Source organism: Nerophis ophidion, linkage group LG11, assembly GCF_033978795.1.
Source record: "Nerophis ophidion isolate RoL-2023_Sa linkage group LG11, RoL_Noph_v1.0, whole genome shotgun sequence".
In the NCBI taxonomy this organism is placed as follows: domain Eukaryota; kingdom Metazoa; phylum Chordata; class Actinopteri; order Syngnathiformes; family Syngnathidae; genus Nerophis; species Nerophis ophidion.
Window position 1 is genome coordinate 53,002,554 of NC_084621.1, and position 19,359 is coordinate 53,021,912.

At 41.2% G+C, this 19,359-nt stretch overlaps 1 protein-coding gene across 2 annotated transcripts in view; it reads right to left on the reverse strand.

Moving 5' to 3' along the window:
• LOC133562239 (CUB and sushi domain-containing protein 3-like) overlaps positions 1 to 19,359 on the reverse strand; it is a 673,567-nt gene that overhangs the window by 166,698 nt on the left and 487,510 nt on the right. The window contains exons 47-49 of one of the 2 annotated variants that reach the window (XM_061916244.1): positions 15,242 to 15,430; positions 10,759 to 10,905; positions 695 to 883 (exon numbers count right to left, since the gene is read on the reverse strand). In XM_061916244.1, the coding sequence (XP_061772228.1) occupies positions 695 to 883; positions 10,759 to 10,905; positions 15,242 to 15,430 (525 nt within the window). Of the gene's footprint in view, positions 1 to 694; positions 884 to 10,746; positions 10,906 to 15,241; positions 15,431 to 19,359 lie in introns of both variants that reach the window. The other variant, XM_061916243.1, reaches the window with a different exon arrangement.

The following is a 19,359-nucleotide window of genomic DNA, read 5'->3' on the forward strand; positions in this document are numbered from 1 at the left end:
GTTTGTGTGGCTAAAGGCTAAAGCTTCCCAACTCCATCTTTCTACTGTGACTCCTCCAATATTAATTGGACAAATTGCAAAAGATTCAGCAACACAGATCTCCAAAATACTGTGTAATTATGCCGTTAAAGCAGACAACTTTTAGCTGTGTGTGTGCGTAGCGCTCATATTTCCTGACAGTCCGTGACGTCTTGCGTACACGTCATCATTACACGTTTTCAAGAAGAAACTCCCGGGAAATTTTAAATTGTAATTTAGTAAACTAAAAAGGCCGTATTGGCATGTGTTGCAATGTTAACATTTCATCATTGATATATAAACTATCAGACTGTGTGGTGGGCAGTAGTGGGTTTCAGTAGCCCTTTAAATCCTACTGAATAGCTCTTAATCTTCTTCCCTTTATGCGATTTCAAATTACTGATATTGAAATGAGCCTCCTCCATTTTAAAAATGATGACAGAGGAAGTGTCACTCATGACGTCACGAGTTTGACCAGGCGGTAATACTAAGCATGCGCTAATTATTTTGCGAAGCGAGTTTGACCTGGCAGTAATTCAAGGCAGGCGCATACTATATGCCCTGCGGCAATTCAAGGAAATACGCTATTCTGATTTTAACCTGTTGTGTAGGAGTACAAGGGTTGAGGATTATGTTTGGGGAAAAACAAAACATCTACATGGGCTTAAAAACTCACCTTGACAGGCAGGAACTGGTGCATCCCAGGTGTAGTATCCAAAGGTGGTCTTCTTACATACAGCTGTGCCCTTTCCTATCAGTTTGTACCCCCGGTCACAGGCCCAGCGCACCGTGCTGTTAACATGGCCCCCAGTCTGGCTGACAACAAAACCGTGCTGTGGAGAGTCGGGGGTACTGCAGTACATTGCTATAGAGAGTGGGAACGACAACAAAGATGGGAATGACGTAGTGAGGGAGAGAAGTAAAGAAGGATGAATAAACAAGTAACAGAGAAATCAAAGCCACACATGACAATGCCACTTGATGCTTTATTACATTTTTAAGGACAAAAATTAAAGTTTAGCCACAATCAGACTCTCTTTTGAATGTTACAATAGAGAAAAGGCCTGAGAATGATCACATTAATTGAGCAACAGACCTGCGTGCCACACGACAAAGGACGTCCCTTAAAATCACAAAATGGTAACACTTTAGTATGGGGAACATATTCACCATTAATTAGTTGCTTATTAACAGATAAATTAGTAACATATTGACTCCTAATTAGTCATTAGTAAGTACTTAATAATGCTTTATTCTGCATGGCCTTATTATACAACCAGTAAGCCATTAACTAAGAGTCTTCCCTCAATAACCTCAGAATTATTGCTTATTATAAACCCTAACCCTTCTGTGTTCCCCTAGTGTTCATCCATCCATCATCTTCCGCTTATCCGAGGTCGGGTCGCAGGGGCAGCAGCCTAAGCAGGGAAGCCCAGACTTCCCTCTCACCAGCCACTTCGTCTAGCTCTTCCCGGGGGATCCCGAGGCGTTCCCAGGCCTGCCGGGAGACATAGTCTTCCTAATGTGTCCTGGGTCTTCCCCGTGGCCTCCTACCGGTTGGACGTACCCCAAACACCTCCCTAGGGAGGCATTCGGGTGGCATCCTGACCAGATGCCCGAACCACCTCATCTGGCTCCTCTCGATGTGGAGGAGCAGCGGCTTTACTTTGAGTTCCTCCCGGATGACAGAGCTTCTCACCCTATCTCTAAGGGAGAGCCCCGCCACCCGGCGGAGGAAACTCATTTCGGCTGCTTGTACCCGTCATCTTATCCTTTCGGTCATGACCCAAAGCTCATGACCATACGTGAGGATGGGAACGTAGATCGACCGGTAAATTGAGAGCTTTGCCTTCCGGCCCAGCTCCTTCTTGACCACAACGGATCGATACAACGTCCGCATTACTGAAGACGCCGCACCAATCCGCCTGTCGATCTCACGATCCACTCTTCCCCCACTCGTGAACAAGACTCCTAGGTACTTGAACTCCTCCACTTGGGGCAGGGTCTCCTCCCCAACCCGGAGATGGCACTCCACCCTTTTCTGGGAGAGAACCATGGACTCGGACTTGGAGGTGCTGATTCTCATTCCGGTCGCTTCACACTCGGCTGCGAACCAATCCAGTGAGAGCTGAAGATCCCGGCCAGATGAAACCGTCAGGACCACATCATCTGCAAAAAGCAGAGACCTAATCCCACGGCCACCAAACCGGAACCCCTCAACGCCTTGACTGTGCCTAGAAATTCTGTCCATAAAAGTTATGAACAGAATCGGTGACAAAGGACAGCCTTGGCAGAGTCCAACCCTCACTGGAAACGTGTCCGACTTACTGTGGGATCACACTCCACAGCCTTCCCGGTAAGGTTTATTCAGGTGTACTGGAGAGGAGGCTACGCCGGATAGTCGAACCACGGATTCAGGAGGAACAGTGTGGTTTTCGTCCTGGTCGTGGAACTGTTGACCAGTTCTATACTCTTGGCGGGGTTCTTGAGGGTGCATGGGAGTTTGCCCAACCAGTCTACATGTGCTTTGTGGACTTGGAGAAGGCATTCGACCGTGTCCCTCGGGAAGTCCTGTGGGGAGTGCTCAGAGAGTATGGGATACCGGACTGTCTTATTGTGGCGGTCCGCTCACTGTATGATCAGTGTCACAGCTTGGTCCGCGTAGCTGGCAGTAAGTCGGACACGTTTCCCTAGTGTTCAAATAACTCTAAATCAAGTCTGTAACACTTTAGTATGGGGAACATATTCACCATTAATTAGTTGCTTATTAACATAATATGTTCCCCATACTAATGTGTTACCCACATAATATTGTTTCTCTGAGGCCTTTGGAACGGTGCGTTCTTTAGTTATTCATCTCTGTTTTTCCCAATAAACACACGCACCAAAAAATTGATTTAGGTCAAGTGAAGTGAACTAAATCTAAATAATTTATTTTTCTTCTAGAGACTCAAACAAAGCGCGTTACATTGCGAAACCTGTTATCTCTATTTGAACCAGCGTGGGCGGCAGTGGGTGCAAGGTAGAGGAAATGTCTCGCCCAAGGACACATCCGCCATGACTCCGATGGCGGAAGCTGGATTCGAAACAGGAACCCTCAAGTTTCTGACGGCTACTCTACCATCTGAGCTACGCCAATTAGAAAGAGGTCTTGATATTTGCAAACACACAGGTGTTCAAATCAGTTTTCATTTCAGTCAATCAAGTCAAGAAGAGTGTTTTTCCACAAAATTCATCACACCAACTTGCTTTCATTGTGACACTCTTGTGTATTAAATATAATGGAGAAATTGTATAAAAAATTTACATCTTCTGTTCTTTCTACCCGCCCATTATTATTGATGCATCTCAAATGGAAGAGGAATCCCAATTGCCTAGCACCACTTGCTTTATTAAAGAGACAATTAAGAATTTAAAGCCTCTTGAAATAAAGGAGTGCAAAACGACATGCAAGCCTGTCTGTGACTTTCCCCTCGTTCTCCTGGGTTTAGAATGTGAAAAGAGTGGCTATTGTGTGCTCCATTAGTTTTCTCTTGAAGTAAAACCGTAGCATGAATACTAAATTACAACATCAAACAAAATGTCCTTATGTGATTGTTTTTAAAATATTGCCTGCATTGTACTGAAGCGTAAAATTCCTGCATACTGAAATGATATCACGCTTTGAATGACACTTTCACAATTGTTACACTAAACAACACTATGTTTTTCTATTTTGTCATTTGATATGTATGTTTCACACAATCATATTTAAGATTGACTATGTTCCATTTTAATTTGTTGGGAAACTTACACATGCATTGTGGCTCTTGATTGAGACATATTCTCATTTCCCTTAACCTAGTATATCGTACATTAACCTGTTTAATAGTGTGTCGTGTAAAACATGTATAGTACATTACAAAACACCAAGCTATAGCATTATTTAGTATTAAGATCGTACTCGTGTTAAGTATTCCTTAAATGCAATTACATTCCTGCATTCCTTGGATTCATAAATATGCACAGATGAAGGGGTGCATGAATTCCAATGGGGCGCAAGACTCGCCAGAAAAGCATCTCACACAAGTGAGTACACCTTTTACATTTGAGAAGCAAATTCTATAAGATACATTTTCGAAGAGAAATGGGAGAGAAATAACACTTAAGTATACTTCAGAGTAGTCAGTGTACAGTTTGTATAGTTTAGATGAGTGGTTCTCAAATGGGGGTACGAGTACCCCTGGGGGTACTTGAGGGTATGCCAAGGGGTACGTGAGATTTTTTTTCAGTATTCTAAAAATAGCAACAATTCAAAAATCCTTCATGAATATATTTATTGAATCATACTTCAACAAAATATGAATGTAAGTTCATAAACTGTGAAAAGAAATGCAACAATGCAATATCCAGTGTTGACAGCTAGAATTTTTGTGGACATGTTCCATAAATATTGATGCTAAAGATTTCTTTTTTTGTGAAGAAATGTTTAGAATTAAGTTCATGAATCCAGATGGATCTCTATTACAATCCCCAAAGAGGGCACTTTAAGTTGATGATTACTTCTACGTGTAGAAATCTTAATTTATAATTGAATCACTTGTTTATTTTTCAATACGTTTTTAGTTATGTTTATCTTTTTTCCAAATAGATCAAGAAAGACCACTACAAATGAGCAATATTTTGCACTGTTATACAATTTAATAAATCAGAAACTGATGACATAGTGCTGAATTTTACTTCTCTATCTCTTTTTTTCAACCAAAAATGCTTTGCTCTGATTAGGGTGTACCTGAATTAAAAACATGTTTACAGGGGGTACATCACTGAAAAAAGGTTGAGAACCACTAATGTAGATGTCCTATTGACTGGAAATGACTCAACACTAAGCTATTGTTGTCAAAACCTGGCAACACAAGTCAGTACCAAGATAAATGTTTCTTCCCAACAAGTCAAGCATTGTAATAGTTGCACAGTGGCCTGGGGCAGCATGACTGTTTCCAGCACTGGGAAGCTGTGGTTCATTTAGAGCAGAGGACCCCAAATTTGGCCCACCAGTGTCCACAATCTGGTACACCAGAAGTCCCAATTTTTTTTAATCTGTCCTGCCCTGCCACTCAAGGCAAATCATATTGTTGATGTAGATGCCCATATCAGAAGTACGTATATATTTTACAAAAGGAAATTGTGGGATACTTCTCTTGTGGCCTTAGTTGTATTTGACTTAATTAAATGTTTGTTTAATTTGGTGTGTGGCGCCGCTGGATAAGCAGGAGGGGATATAAAGAAGAATAATAAAAAAAGAAGAACGAGGAGGAAATTGTGGTGACAAAAAAATACATACACAGTATATACAGTACAGGCCAAAAGCTTGAACACACCATCTCATTTTTCTTAATTTTCATGACTATTTACATTGTAGATTGTCACTGTCACCATGAATTGATTAACGTGGACCCCGACTTAAACAAGTTAAAAAACTTATTCGGGTGTTACCATTTAGTGTTCAATTGTACAGAATATGTACTGTACTGTGGAATCTACTAATACAATTTTCAATCAATCAATCAAAAAACTGAAGGCCTCAAAACAATGACTGAACACACGTGGAGTTACGTACTTCACAAAAAAAGGTGAAATAACTAAAAACATGTTTTATATTCTAGTTTCTTCAAAGTAGCCACCGTTTGCTTTGATTATTGCTTTGCACACTCCAGGCATTCTCTCGATGAGCTTCAAAAGATAGTCACCTGGAATGGTTTTTACTTCACAGGTGTCATAGTTTTGATGAATTCAGTGACAATCTACAATGTAAATAGTTATGCAAACTAAGAAAACGCATTGAAATTGAAATTAAAAGTTGTGCCCAAACTTTTGGCCTGTACTGTACGTACATTTAAATACAGTATATACATATAAAAATACGTACATACTAGGTGTGAAAAAATTAATCGATATAAACCGATAACCATTTTAACTTTATCAATTATGAATATAGTATAGCGAGCCTCTGGATCGATCTATATGTAATATGGATCGGTCTGATTGGAAAGTCATGAATCGGTTGATTGTCAATCTGATACAAAATATGGCCGCTCTGGTCTTGCGAGACTTCTGTGATAATGTAGTACGAGAATGCCATGCCAATGTAAACCAATTAGAAGCAAGGTAAGGCGGGTCTTTGCGTCTTTGTTTTTCACACACTTGAGGGCATTGTTGTCAACTTGGCAACTTTCTCGTTAAATTGAGAACCTTTCCGACTCCTCATAAAAATGTTCTTCCTCAAAAGTGACTAGCAACTTTTTTGGATGTTTGGAAACATTAAAAAGCGCCTATCACGTCAACATCCTCAACGTACAAGCAGTGCTGCCGTGTGCCTTTCGTTACTGAACGTCTGCTCTTAGACAACTTGTACTGAAAACACTATTCATTGTACTTTCAGGTCCGTTCCATTGTCATCAGAGCAGAAAGGAGACCCACAAGCACTCTGTGCAAAGCTGCCACTCTTTCTGCCTTGGTTGAGATGTAAGTGTTTCATCACTGTCACGCTTCACATAAAAATAAAAAAAATATCTTTTATGGCAATCAGCCAGTCAATTGATTAATTCGTGAATATCTCACTCTTTCAGTATTTTAATCAGATTTGATTCCCTGACATTTAACATCATAAAAAAAAATACAACCAAACTAAATATCAACAGAAAAAAAAATAATTTCGAGTTCTAATCCTAATTTGCATTTTTAAACTCACGCATCTCCTGTTTTGTGGTTGTCTATTTAAAAAAAAAAATACACATGACATTGTTCCAACATGATAGATCTATCCATCCATTTTCTACCGCTCGACTCTCTCGAAGTTGCAAGAGTGGCCTATGCCATTTGCATTTAGGCAGAATGCGACGTACACCCTGGACAAGTCGCCACCTCATCTCAGGGCCAACACATATAGACAGACAACATTCACACTCACATTCACACACTAGGGTCAATTTAGTGTTGCCAATCATCCATCCATCCATTTTCTACCGCTTGTAGCGGGGGTGCATTTGGGCAGAAGGCGGGCTACAAAATGTATATCTTTGGTTTGGTGTGGCATGTTCTGTCCAGACAGATAATACTCTTGTCTAGTTTAAATTAATTGAATTTGTATTTGTATCGATCTTTGTCCTTGTTGTTGTATCTTCGTTTGTTGTGATTTTTCCTTGTCTCTTTTTATTTTGTTTTGTGATTTTGCATGGGGGGTGTTATGAAGTCAAAACCCTTTGAGATGTTGTCCTCTACCGCACAATTATTTGACAAATTATTAGAAATTATCTAAAATATATATTGTTTTACTTGTATCACTGTGCAAGAAAATTTACAATTAAAAATATAAAAATTGTTGGCATAACATTGACATTATTATTTTCAATGCATAGCATATCTATACTGCTTTCAAAGCTTCACCCAGACTAGTGTATTTTTTGGTCCATAGGGCGCACCAGATTATAAGGCGCACTGGCAATGAGCGGGTCTATTTAGGTTTATTTTCATACAAAAGGCGCACCGTATTACAAAGCGTATTCCTTGTGGTCAACACAGGCCCGTTGCTAGGAATTCTGGGCCCCTGTGCCCCCTTCGTTACCACAATTTAATTTGTGTTGTTTTTCAGTGTTCTTGACAGTGCCTGGTGTAATACACCCAATTTGTTTCCTTTTTTACAATTAACGACTTAACAAGTCGTAAGGACATAATTTCTAGGCGCAGTCAAGGCGTTGAGGTGTTCCGGTTTGGTGACCGCAGGATTAGGTCTCTGCTTTTTGCAGATGATGTGGTCCTGATGGCTTCATCTGACCGGTATCTTCAGTTCTCACTGGATCGGTTCGCAGCCGAGTGTGAAGCGACCGGAATGAGAATCAGCACGTCCGAGTCCATGGTTCTCGCCCGTAAAAGGGTGGAATGCCATCTCCAGGTTGGGGAGGAGACCCTGCCCCAAGTGGAGGAGTTCAAGTACCTAGGAGTCTTGTACACGAGTGAGGGAAGAGTGGATCGTGAGATCGACAGGCGAATCCGTGCGGCGTCTTCAGTAATGCGGACGTTGTACCGATCCGTTGTGGTGAAGAAGGAGCTGAGCCGAAAGGCAAAGCTCTCAATTTACCGGTCAATCTACGTTCCCATCCTCACCCATGGTCATGAGCTTTGGGTCATGACCGAAAGGATAAGATCCCGGATACAAGCGGCCGAAATGAGTTTCCTCCGCCGTGTGGCGGGGCTCTCCCTTAGAGATAGGGTGAGAAGCTCTGCCATCCGGGAGGAACTCAAAGTAAAGCCGCTGCTCCTTCACATCGAGAGGAGCCAGATAAGGTGGTTCGGGCATCTGGTCAGGATGCCACCCGAATGCCTCCCTAGGGAGGTGTTTAGGGCACGTCCAACCGGTAGGAGGCCATGGGGAAGACCCAGGACACGTTGGGAAGACTATGACTCTCGGCTGGCCTGGGAACGCCTCAGGATCCCCCGGGAAGAGCTAGACGAAGTGGCTGGGGAGAGAGAAGTCTGGGCTTCCCTGCTTAGGCTGTTGCCCCCGCGACCTGACCTCAGATAAGGGGAAGATGGATGGATGGACTTAACAAGTCAGAGTATTATAATGCGAATGATGTTTTAGTGGTTGTCTTTTTCCCATTCAATTGATGTAAAACATCTTATTACACCTCTGATTGCAAATACATTTTCAATTAACCACTTAGTAGGTAGTGGGTATTTTATTGTACTCAACAATCAAGCATTAATATTTAAAAAGAACTAAGTGTTCTGGCTCAAGATAGTCTACAAGTAAATATGTAGCATTTAACTTACATGTGCAAGTAAAGAGCAGAAGAGCACAAATAATAAAACCTCATCTAATCTCAATTAAAGTTTAAATTGGCTTGTTTGTTCACTGTATGTATCGGCAAAAAGCCTGACACCTACTCAGTGGCCTAGTGGTTACAGTGTCTACCCTGAGATCGGTAAGTCGTGAGTTCAAACCGGCGCGAGTCATACCAAAGACTATAAAAATGGGACCCATTACCTCCCTGCTTGGCACTCAGCATCGACATTTGGAATTCGGGGTTAAATCATCAAAAATTATTCCTGGGTGTGGCTGCTGCTCCTCACTGCTCCCCTCACCTCCGAGGTGGTGAATAAGGGGATGGGTCGAACGCAGAGGACACATTTCACCACACCTAGTGTGAGTGTGACAATCTTTAACTTAACTTTTGTTAGCAAATTTGCTGATGAGGTCTTTGAAGTCCAACTGTCGGCTTCGCTGACTTTCAATTGTAAGACTAGCAAGGCTATTTAGCCTCTTGGCTTGTTGTGGATCTGAAAGAGTTCTCATCTAGTTTAGTTTGCTAAACACTCTTCTCCACCTGCAACAGTCCCAGGTAATGTTATGATATGATAGTTTAAAACAGTCCCAAATTTAAGTAGTTGTTTTTACTTTGCTGTTGTTGGCTATTATGTGGTATTTTATGTCATATTGCTAGGAAAACCAACAAAAAATCTTTGAATATTTACCTTTTATGTTTTTAGGCTATTCAAATATTCCACTATTAACACATTTTACCAGACCACATTGAAAACATCATGATAACATAACTGACCTTTGTCAGGTGCTCATTATTAGTAATTAGTAACCACATTTCATGAATAATGTCCATGAATTAACATTTCATGAATGACAGAAGAATAAGTACGCATCTGATTGGGGAGTCATATTGTTGGGAGTTGTTCGACGTTTTTTGTGGCAGTGTTTAGGTGCAATGAGTGCAGGCGGCATATGACAGATGACAAAGAGTTGGTCTTAGCCTGTTTTGTATGGCAGAAAATGACGAATTTTCCTTGATAGAAGTTTTTTGCTAATGTTTTAAGTGTGGTTACGGCCAATATAAACGGTTTTGCCCAAAACAATCGATATAATTTCTGTCCTCCTTAAAGCGTTTCGACAAACGTTACAACAATTAAACAGTGTTGACGAACATTTTTTTTATCTGTTAGGGCCGCTTGCTCTCACCTGTCACTCACGTGTTGCAAAATCCTACAGAAAAAAATCTTATACGTTTATTTTGTTCAAAGTTCAGATTGCATTTGATTTTTATTATCAGACAGCACGTCTGATTTCAGTTGCCATAATGTTCTGCTTTCCATCAGGCGGTGCAGCTTTGTAGCTTACCAAAGTCATACCAAAACATTTTGATGGATTTTTGAGCGCCGTGTGTAATGCTCTATATTCTCAATGAAACATTGAAGTTTTGGTGTTGCTTGCTTAAGGGTCCCTGCTAGCGTCATTTATTTAACAGGTGTCAACTTGCAGTCCACACATGTGTCTTATGTGTGATTGCCATCTACTGGTCACACTCATCATTACACCTCGTACAAAATAAAATTGGTTTGAGGTCGGTAAGCAGAGCCAGAATTCAATTCTACTTTAGGCACACTGGGTTATAAGCCACTCTGTTGATTTTTGAGAAAATGAAAGTGGGTCTAATAGTCCTAAAAATACGGTATTCTAAGTTATATCTCCATGGCATTTTTTTTTACATTGTCCTTTGAGATGATATAATGGAAGGGTTGCTGGAAAAGGGTCAGTTTTGTGAGATACTGTATTCCTCTTCATGGTGAACTAGACTAAGTAAAATTTTAAACCCATGTTGTGTTATTGTTTATGCCCTCCAAAGACTCTACTACATGGTACTTATGAAAAGAGAAAATAATCATAAACGGGATACATACTTTGATACTCACCCACATATCTGATGTGGAAACCCCGTCGGTTGGTGCCGTGGTCAGACGACCAGCGGAGCAGGAGCTGGTGTCCAGTGGTGGTAAGACTGAAAGGTGTCTCAATGTCACCACTGAGGGATGCCAAATTCTGGCTGTAAATGTTTGGACCTGGGGATGAAAACCAGAAGAAGCAGGGAAAGACAGATGATTGAGTTGCATCATTTAACGGTTTCTTCCTGAAATGAACATTCGATCAGTTTTTAATACTGTACATCAGCGGTCTTAATCTCAGTTTACCTGGGAGCTGCTTGAGGTAGACTGGGTGAGGCTGGGCTTCACTTCAGAATCACATTTTAACCATTTCAATACATTTGTTAACTGCTAGCAGCAAGAGTGACCCTGAGCTATGGTAGACCTGAAGGACTTACAATATGAGGAATTTAGTTTTTTTGACTTCCAAAGACATGCACCTGGGGATAGGTTGATTGGCAAAACTAAATTGACCCTAGTGTGTGAATGTGAGTGTGAATGTTGTCTGTCTATCTGTGTTGGCCCTGCGATGAGTTGGCAACTTGTCCAGGGTGTACCCTGCCTTCCGCCCGATTGTAGCTGAGATAGGCGCCAGCGCCCCCCGCGACCCCGAAAGGGAATAAGCGGTAGAAAATGGATGGATGGGATGGATGGATGGATGACTTACACATATTCTTACAATGTTGGATATTGAGATTGAGTTTTAGATGCCTTTCTTTGTCGGGTTTTGCAATCAGACTGTCATGACGTCACTGTGAAGTGAAGGACCTATTTCACCAAAAATGATTCCTGGGTAAGGCCACCGCTGCTGCCCACTGCTCCCCTCACCTCCCAGCGGGTAAACAAGGGGATGGGTCAAATGCAGAGGACACATTTCACTACACCTAGTGTGTGTGACAATCATTGGTACTTTAACTTTAACTATTTGGACATTAAGTAAAGCTCTCAGGTTGTAAGAAAACACAAAATAGGTAGGATAAAGTATTATCCTTCCATCCATTTTCTACCGCTTATTCCCTTTTTTGGGGTAGCGGGGGGCGCTGGCGCCTATCTCAGCTACAATTGGGCAGAAGGCGGGGTACACCCTGGACAAGTATCCACCTCATCGCAGGGCCAACACAGATAGACAGACAACATTCACACTCACATTCACACACTAGGGCCAATTTAGTGTTGCCAATCAACCTATCCCCAGGTGCATGTCTTTGGAAGTGGGAGGAAGCCGGAGTACCCGGAGGGAACCCACGCATTCACGGGGAGAACATGCAAACTCCACACAGAAAGATCCCGAGCCTGGATTTGAACCCAGGACTGCAGGACCTTCGTATTGTGAGGCAGACGCACTAACCCCTCTTCCACCGTGAAGCCCGGATAAAGTATTATTTTCATCTTATTTTAGCATGGGCATAATAACACCAACATATGACGTGCAGTTACCTAAATGCTGTTAAAAGCAGCTGTTTTTTATGCGGCGTCTAAATCAATAGGCAAGTGTGCAGGTGCACCTGATGGTATGAGGAGTCAATTTATATGTTGTTTTTGAAATTTATTTTTGACCACAAAAAAAAAAAAAGTGGTGAAAACTTCAAGCTATTGTGGTTAATTATATCATGTATAATTTTCTGCTAGGATTGGAAGTAGCATGTGCTTATACTTGGTCACAAAAACCTTCAGAGGGATGGGATCGGCAGTTCTTTTGACTGTACTGAATCAGTAGAATAAGTTCCTGAAATTGAGTCGTTCAAAAAATTTGTTCACCGAATCACCCCCCCCCATTTTTTTTTGAGGGGGGTAGTACAGTACAGTGCAGACATTCGCGGGAGAAATAGGGTGAACGCGAGTCCCTACACAGCTCTGTGCATGCAGTACACCAGGCGGTGAGTGATTAACACAGCGCCACAGTCAGCACAGTTCAGTGCGTGAACCTGAATCACTTCTGCAGCAGCAGTTCTGTGTGCAGGTCGGCGAATCATGATTCAGTCAGTAACAGCTTCCCCAGCGGCAGATCTCGGTGTGTGTTAGTTCGCGAACGACACAAGCCCTCAGCACCCAATGAACGAATCTGTGTGGAGGTCGGCGAATCATGAGTCGGTCAGTAACAGCTTCCCCAGCGGCATATCTCGGTGTGTGTCAGTTTGAAATGACACAAGCCCTCAGCGCCCAATGAACGACGCGAAGCGCACAGTGACTGAACGAGAGCCTCAATGTGACGTCCTCCTCCGCAACACAGTCAATTCTCTGTGTCAGTAGGTTCACGAGTCCTGATTCTGAATGAGTGAGTGAGTGCAGCGCGAACCTGAATCACGTCCTCAGCAACAACCAGTCAGTTCTTGTAGATTCGTGAAGCGAACCTGAATCACTCAGCTACAGTTCTGTGGGCCAGAGGGCGACAGACGTGAATCGCTCTCTGCCCTGACAGACTCCCCTTGATGTTCGGAAACAGACATTGCAGCTGTAGTAGAGATTCTGTTACTTTTAAAAACACTGTGTGTGCGTTTCCGGCCTGTCCAATAAACAAAGTGTGACTAAATGTCTTGATTGTTAAATGTGTTTTATTGCACTGAAATGAATATAAGAAATAAATAAAAGTTGGAAATAAAAAAAAATAGTCATAGCCTACTAAAATGCAATCAACAGTTAAAAAAATAGGCCTCGTTTGTTTAGTGCAAAAACAAATATTAAATTAAGAAACCCTTAACAAATGCCAACATAAAAACTAAATGTTCTGTAGCAAAGAAAATGTAAACTTAAATATGCAAACAAAAAGAAAATAAATACCTTCAAAATAAAACAAATAAATTAAGAGCCAGAAATGTCAACATAAAAACTAAATGTTCTGTAGCCTATGTTTAAAAATATAAAAAATTAAATATCAACTTAAATGTGCAAACAAAAAGGAAATAAATAGGCTACATTAAATAAAACAAAACAAATATTAAACCAAGTGCCAGAAATGCCAACATTAAAACTAAAATTTCTGTAGTTTACATTTAAAAATATAAAAATGGAAGTATCAATTTAAGTTAACTTGGAGAATGAATGGAGAACGGATGCCAATGGCATGAAACATATCCCCGTGACGGGAGGGGAATCACTCGCGGCATTGGGGCAAGCAGAGCAGAGAGCGAGAGCGTTGTCGTTCACTGAGTGATTCATGTCGTTAATCTGCGGTGAACGAATCGTTCGCTCAGTCCCTCCCCCCGCCCACATGATGAGTAGCTGGCTGCATCGTTCGCCAACGTTGAGGGTTCAGTGAATCACAGAATACGCCAGTTCCACTCATACCGGCATGGTCGCGGCGGAGCTCAACTGAACTGAGAAAGGAGCGAATCAGTTCATGAAGTGATTCGGTTCAGTATGTTCACTCAAAAGATTTGTTCGTTCAAACGAATCATTCACGAGCGACACAACACTATCAGAGGATTATTCTACAAACTCTACTAAGGTCAACAGTGCAAACGTCTATCCCAGCTGGTCCAGATTGGGGGTTTAAGACCCCAAGACATTGAGGTACTTAAGGGACAACAGCATTTGGGTTTTAGGAGAATATAATAAAGACATTAGCAACATTTAGTAGGAAGCGCCACAGATAGGTGCAGAAAATAGGGGTCCAACTCTAACTGATCACAGGAAATAGGTTGACTGGGTGTTGGCCAGACTAATCGGCACCAAGACTAGACCCACAAAGAAGGGGGTCTCCAGAATGGTATTTAAGGGACAATTGTCAGCAGAGGAGATTCGGCCCAATTCTTCTCCGGGATTCCTGCAGGTCCTTACTGAGGCTCGCTAAAGTAATAAAGCTTTTTGTTCGACGATTCCTCTTGGCGTCTCCTTGGCTCATCACCCATCACACGACCATCAAATATACAACACTATAAATTCAAACAGTGTGCATTTTCAAAATATAAATTATGAAACTTTTGGAGACGCTGGAGCATGGTTTCCTTTTTTCATCTGAGAACACCCTCAGAATTCACAATCTTGCAAACAGACCGATAAAAAGTGTCTGGGATTCGAGATTTACGAAAACTTTACACCAAAGCATATCCAACACGTAATATCTGGACCACAAGGAAGTGTTTTAAAATGTAGATTAAATCATCATAGGGCCCCTTTAAGTCATCATAAATGTAAAAATTTAATTTAAAAAGTGCATTTTCTGAGGCAATTCCAGTTGCTTACAGGAAGTTGCTCTTTCTGTTGCCAAATGTGTCTTTGTTTCACTGTAATTTTTGTGTTTGGACTGTTATTGTATTTAGTGTTCTTTATAATGGGATTAAAGATTGCTATTATGTATTTTACCATTAGCCACCCAGGATGTGCGGTCCGCAATTACACTAAACTATGAAGGGCTACAAAATATGGGCCGCAAATGGCCCGCGGGCCACAGGTTTGAGACCACTGCTCCACATGATGTGACATTCAATTGGGAAATGTGTTCCAGCAAGTGTGGATACTTTGGGAGGAAACTTACCATCAAATATTTCCAAAATGTCAAACTCCTTTTCTGTCTGGAATAGTTGGAAGTGCAGCGAAATGTTGTAGCCTTTCTCCACGTTTATCAGCCAGGAGCACATTTGAAGGTTGGGGTAGTTTTCAGGAAAGCCTGGACTCAGGATTACCCCCGTTGAGTCAAAACGTACCTCGTGAGCAGGGCATTGGACTAGGAAGAGAGAAAAAATATATATATTGTGAAAAAATATATGTATCCGTCTATGAAATGTGACAGTTATCTCTGCAAGTGTAGGCACGGCTTTTCTGTGCATGACTTGGCTGAAATAATCACAATCTAGTTTTTGACTTTTTTTTGATGGAGACAGAAGTTCAGTCTTCGGGGCATCAAATGAAGGAACATGACTTTTATAAAAGGTTAATGCGAACAACTGTTCCAGATAAAAAGGTCACTGAAAACAATTTGACTTATATCAAAATGTAAGGGGAAACTTGAAGAAATGTGACATAATTCTGAATGTCCTCCGCTGGCCGGCTGAACTGGAACAGCCCTTGGCTCAAAAATAATGTCTTCGCTCCAAAACAGCAGTCAGTTGTTTTCTAAATAAAACACATCTCTTGAAACTAAGTTCACTGTGGATGTTGAGGTTGTAAACATGTCCTGTTATATACTGGTAGGAAATATCACAATATTGAAGTGGATACCGTGCTACTTTTGGCACTTCGTTAGTCACTATGTAAACAAGAGTGAGCCTCTTTATTACAAAACAAAGACGATTAATACTGATATCACAAACTAATTAGCATATTAGATTACCAAATTATACTGGATTAATGTTTCACCATGTTGTTATTATCATTTGGATTTTTACAGTTTCACACTTCAACATCAGGGGCGTCTTAACCTGGGGGGGTGGTTGGAGCTCAACAATCAAACACAGTTCAAAAAAAAATCCTAATTTTATCAACAGAACAGCAATAAAGTAAAAATATCACCCATTTTGAAAAATTATTTAGTTCATGAACACGATCCGGGAAACTGTCTGTGTTTAGCTCAATGGTAGTATGTTGGTCATCCACACAGGTGATGTGGGTTTATGAAACAGGTAAAACAACGCAGCCGAGAGAGAGAGAGAGTGCACAATCGCTCGACGAAGCTGAGCTGTGTGTGATTGACAGCGATGAACACCAATTATTGCATTCTACCGTCAAAATCGGGGGCCCCTGATAGGGTTGGCCCCACGAGATTCAGCCCAGGAATGCCCGTGCATTAGGGCGGCCTTGATCAACATGTCCGAAAAGGAGTGAGAAGAAGCATATCTTATTTAAAGGGGAACATTTTCACCAAACCTATGCAAGTGTCAATATATACCTTGATGTTGCAGAAAAAAGACCATGTAATTTTTTAACCGATTTCTGAACTCTAAATGGGTGAATTTCGTCAAATTAAACGCCTTTCTGTTTATCGGTCTTTTAGCGATGATGTCAGAACGTGACGTCACAGAGGTAATACACACGCCATTTTCATTTTCACATTACAAACACCGGGTCTCAGCTCTGTTATTTTCCGTTTTTTCGACTATTTTTTGGAACCTTCAAGACATCATGCCTCGTCGGTGTGTTGTCGGAAGGTGTAACAACACTAACAGGGAGGGATTGAAGTTGCACCACTGGCAAGAAATTTTCCGCCAGACCCCTATTGAATTTGCCAGAGTGTCTTCACATTTGACCGGCGATGCTAAGACAGACATGACACAGAGATGTATGGATAACCTGCAGATGCATTTGCAACGATTAAGTCAACGAAATCACAAAGGTGAGTTTTGTTGATGTTGTTGACTTATGTGCTAATCAGACATATTTGGTCGCAGCATGACTGCCAGCTAATCGATGCTAACATGCTATGCTAATCGATGCTAACATGCTATTTACGCTAGCTATATGTACATTTGAAACTAGATACCCACATTTAATGCGAAACAAACACTTACCAATCGACAGATTTAAGTTGCTCCAGTGTCACAAGATGCGAAAGTCCTGATCGTTTGGTCCGCACAGTTTACTGGCGATGCTAATAAGGCAGCCATACTATGAGCCACTTCATTAGGTACACCAATCCTATGGCCGAATAGCGTCAATAGCTATTCGCTCAATAGCTTCAATTACTTCTTCAATTTCATTTTCGCTATCTGCCTCCATACTCCGACCATCTGTTTCAATACATGCGTAATCTGTTGAATCGCTTAAACCGCTAAAATCCGAGTCTGAATCCGAGCTAATGTCGCTATATCTTGCTGTGCTATTCGCCATTGTTTGTTTGTATTGGCAGCACTGTATGATGTCACAGGGAAATGGACAGTTGCATCGCAAATAGCGAAAATCAAGCACTTTAAAGCTTTTTTTAGGGATATTCTGGGAGATGTAAAATTTTGAAAAAAAACTTCGAAAAATAAAACAAGCCACTGGGAACTGATTTTTATTATTTTTAACCCTTTTGAAATTGTGATAATGTTCCCTTTTAATCTTACCCCTGTTCTGTTTTACAACAATTACAAAAAAAATTGTTCACTTCCTGTGTTAAATCTATAACCATAATACCAATAAACAGATACAAAACAAATAAAAAGTTCACATTGTGAAGTGAATTATATTTACATAGCACTTTTTCTCTAGTAACTCAAAGCGCTTTACACAGTGAAACCCAATATCTAAGTTACATTTAAACAAGTGTAGGTGGCACTGGGAGCAGGTGGGTAAAGTGTCTTGCCCAAGGACACAACGGCAGTGACTAGGATGGCGGAAGCCGGAATCGAACCTGCAACCCTCAAGTTGCTGGCACGGCCACTCTACCAAGCGAGCTAAACCGCCCCATTGGTAAATAGTTATTGATGAGGATTGATGGCTCTGCAATAAATGATAGAATGTCTCATTCATCAATAAGGTTTAATACATTTATTTTCCTTGTACTTTGTAAAAACATTGGGCCTGATCTTCTAAATGTTTGCGTGCATTAAAACACGTACCAACTTGATAGCGTACGCAAAGCTGATCTACTAAACTCTTCTGCATAGGATTGCATTTCTTAAGTGAGCAAAATAGGGAGTGCCATCCATTGTCCTCATGAATATGCAGAATTATATGCTGATTACCAGAATGCCCACAATCCTGGTGGGAGAAAATGCATATATAATTATTTAGCACATGCAGTCTGATTTATCAAGACTACAAGTATTTTGCGGCCGCTGTTTTGCATCTCTATTTATTTAGCATGTCTGAATTGTACATGCAAACTGGCAGTTGTGCAGAAATAGTTACGAGAAAAGAGGCGATCGTGCTGCAGCTCTGGCCTATGTATGCTTGTTAACATATATGGACTGTCAAAAAAAAAAAAGACATGTTGATTCATCAATATGAGCTTCTAATTATTTAGCTCCTGGATGACATGAGGGGCTGAAATGATTCTATTGATGTGTTTTTGTGTCTGCAGGCTTTTATTTTAATGACTTTCCTTTTTTGATACACATTAAAAAAAAAACTACAATATTCCTTTTTCTTGGAACTGTAACATCCCTGTGCACTCTCTTAATTATTACCAGTGCCTTCCATGAGAGCACCATCAGCGCTAGACTTTGGGTTCTATTGATGATGTAGTATACGGAAGTCCGCTGCATGCTTCAAAACTTAGCAAAACGCTGAAGGTTGGACCATGACAACATGAATGTGCAGTAAATAAGTGTCTCCAAGGTGAAAGGCGCATCATACAAACGTACATGTAAACACCTTAGGCGGTTTGCGCCACTTATCAATTATACACACAGTCACACGCAACACGCCCACTAAAAATATCTGCAGTTTTATAGTTTGAGTTGTATTTGGAGCTTGGTATAATACTGTAGACCAGGGGTCCCCTAACTTTTTGACTCGGGGGCCGCAGTGGGTTAAAACAATTTGGCCGGGGGCCGGGCTGTGTGTGTGTGTGTGTGTATATATATATATATATATATGTCTTGATTGGATTGTCCGGAGAATAGTGCTCGATACCGTGGTAGAGCGCAATATGTAGGTGTGGGAAAAAATCACAAGACTACTTCATCTCTACAGATCTGTTTCATGAGGGGTTCCCTCAATCATCAGGAGATT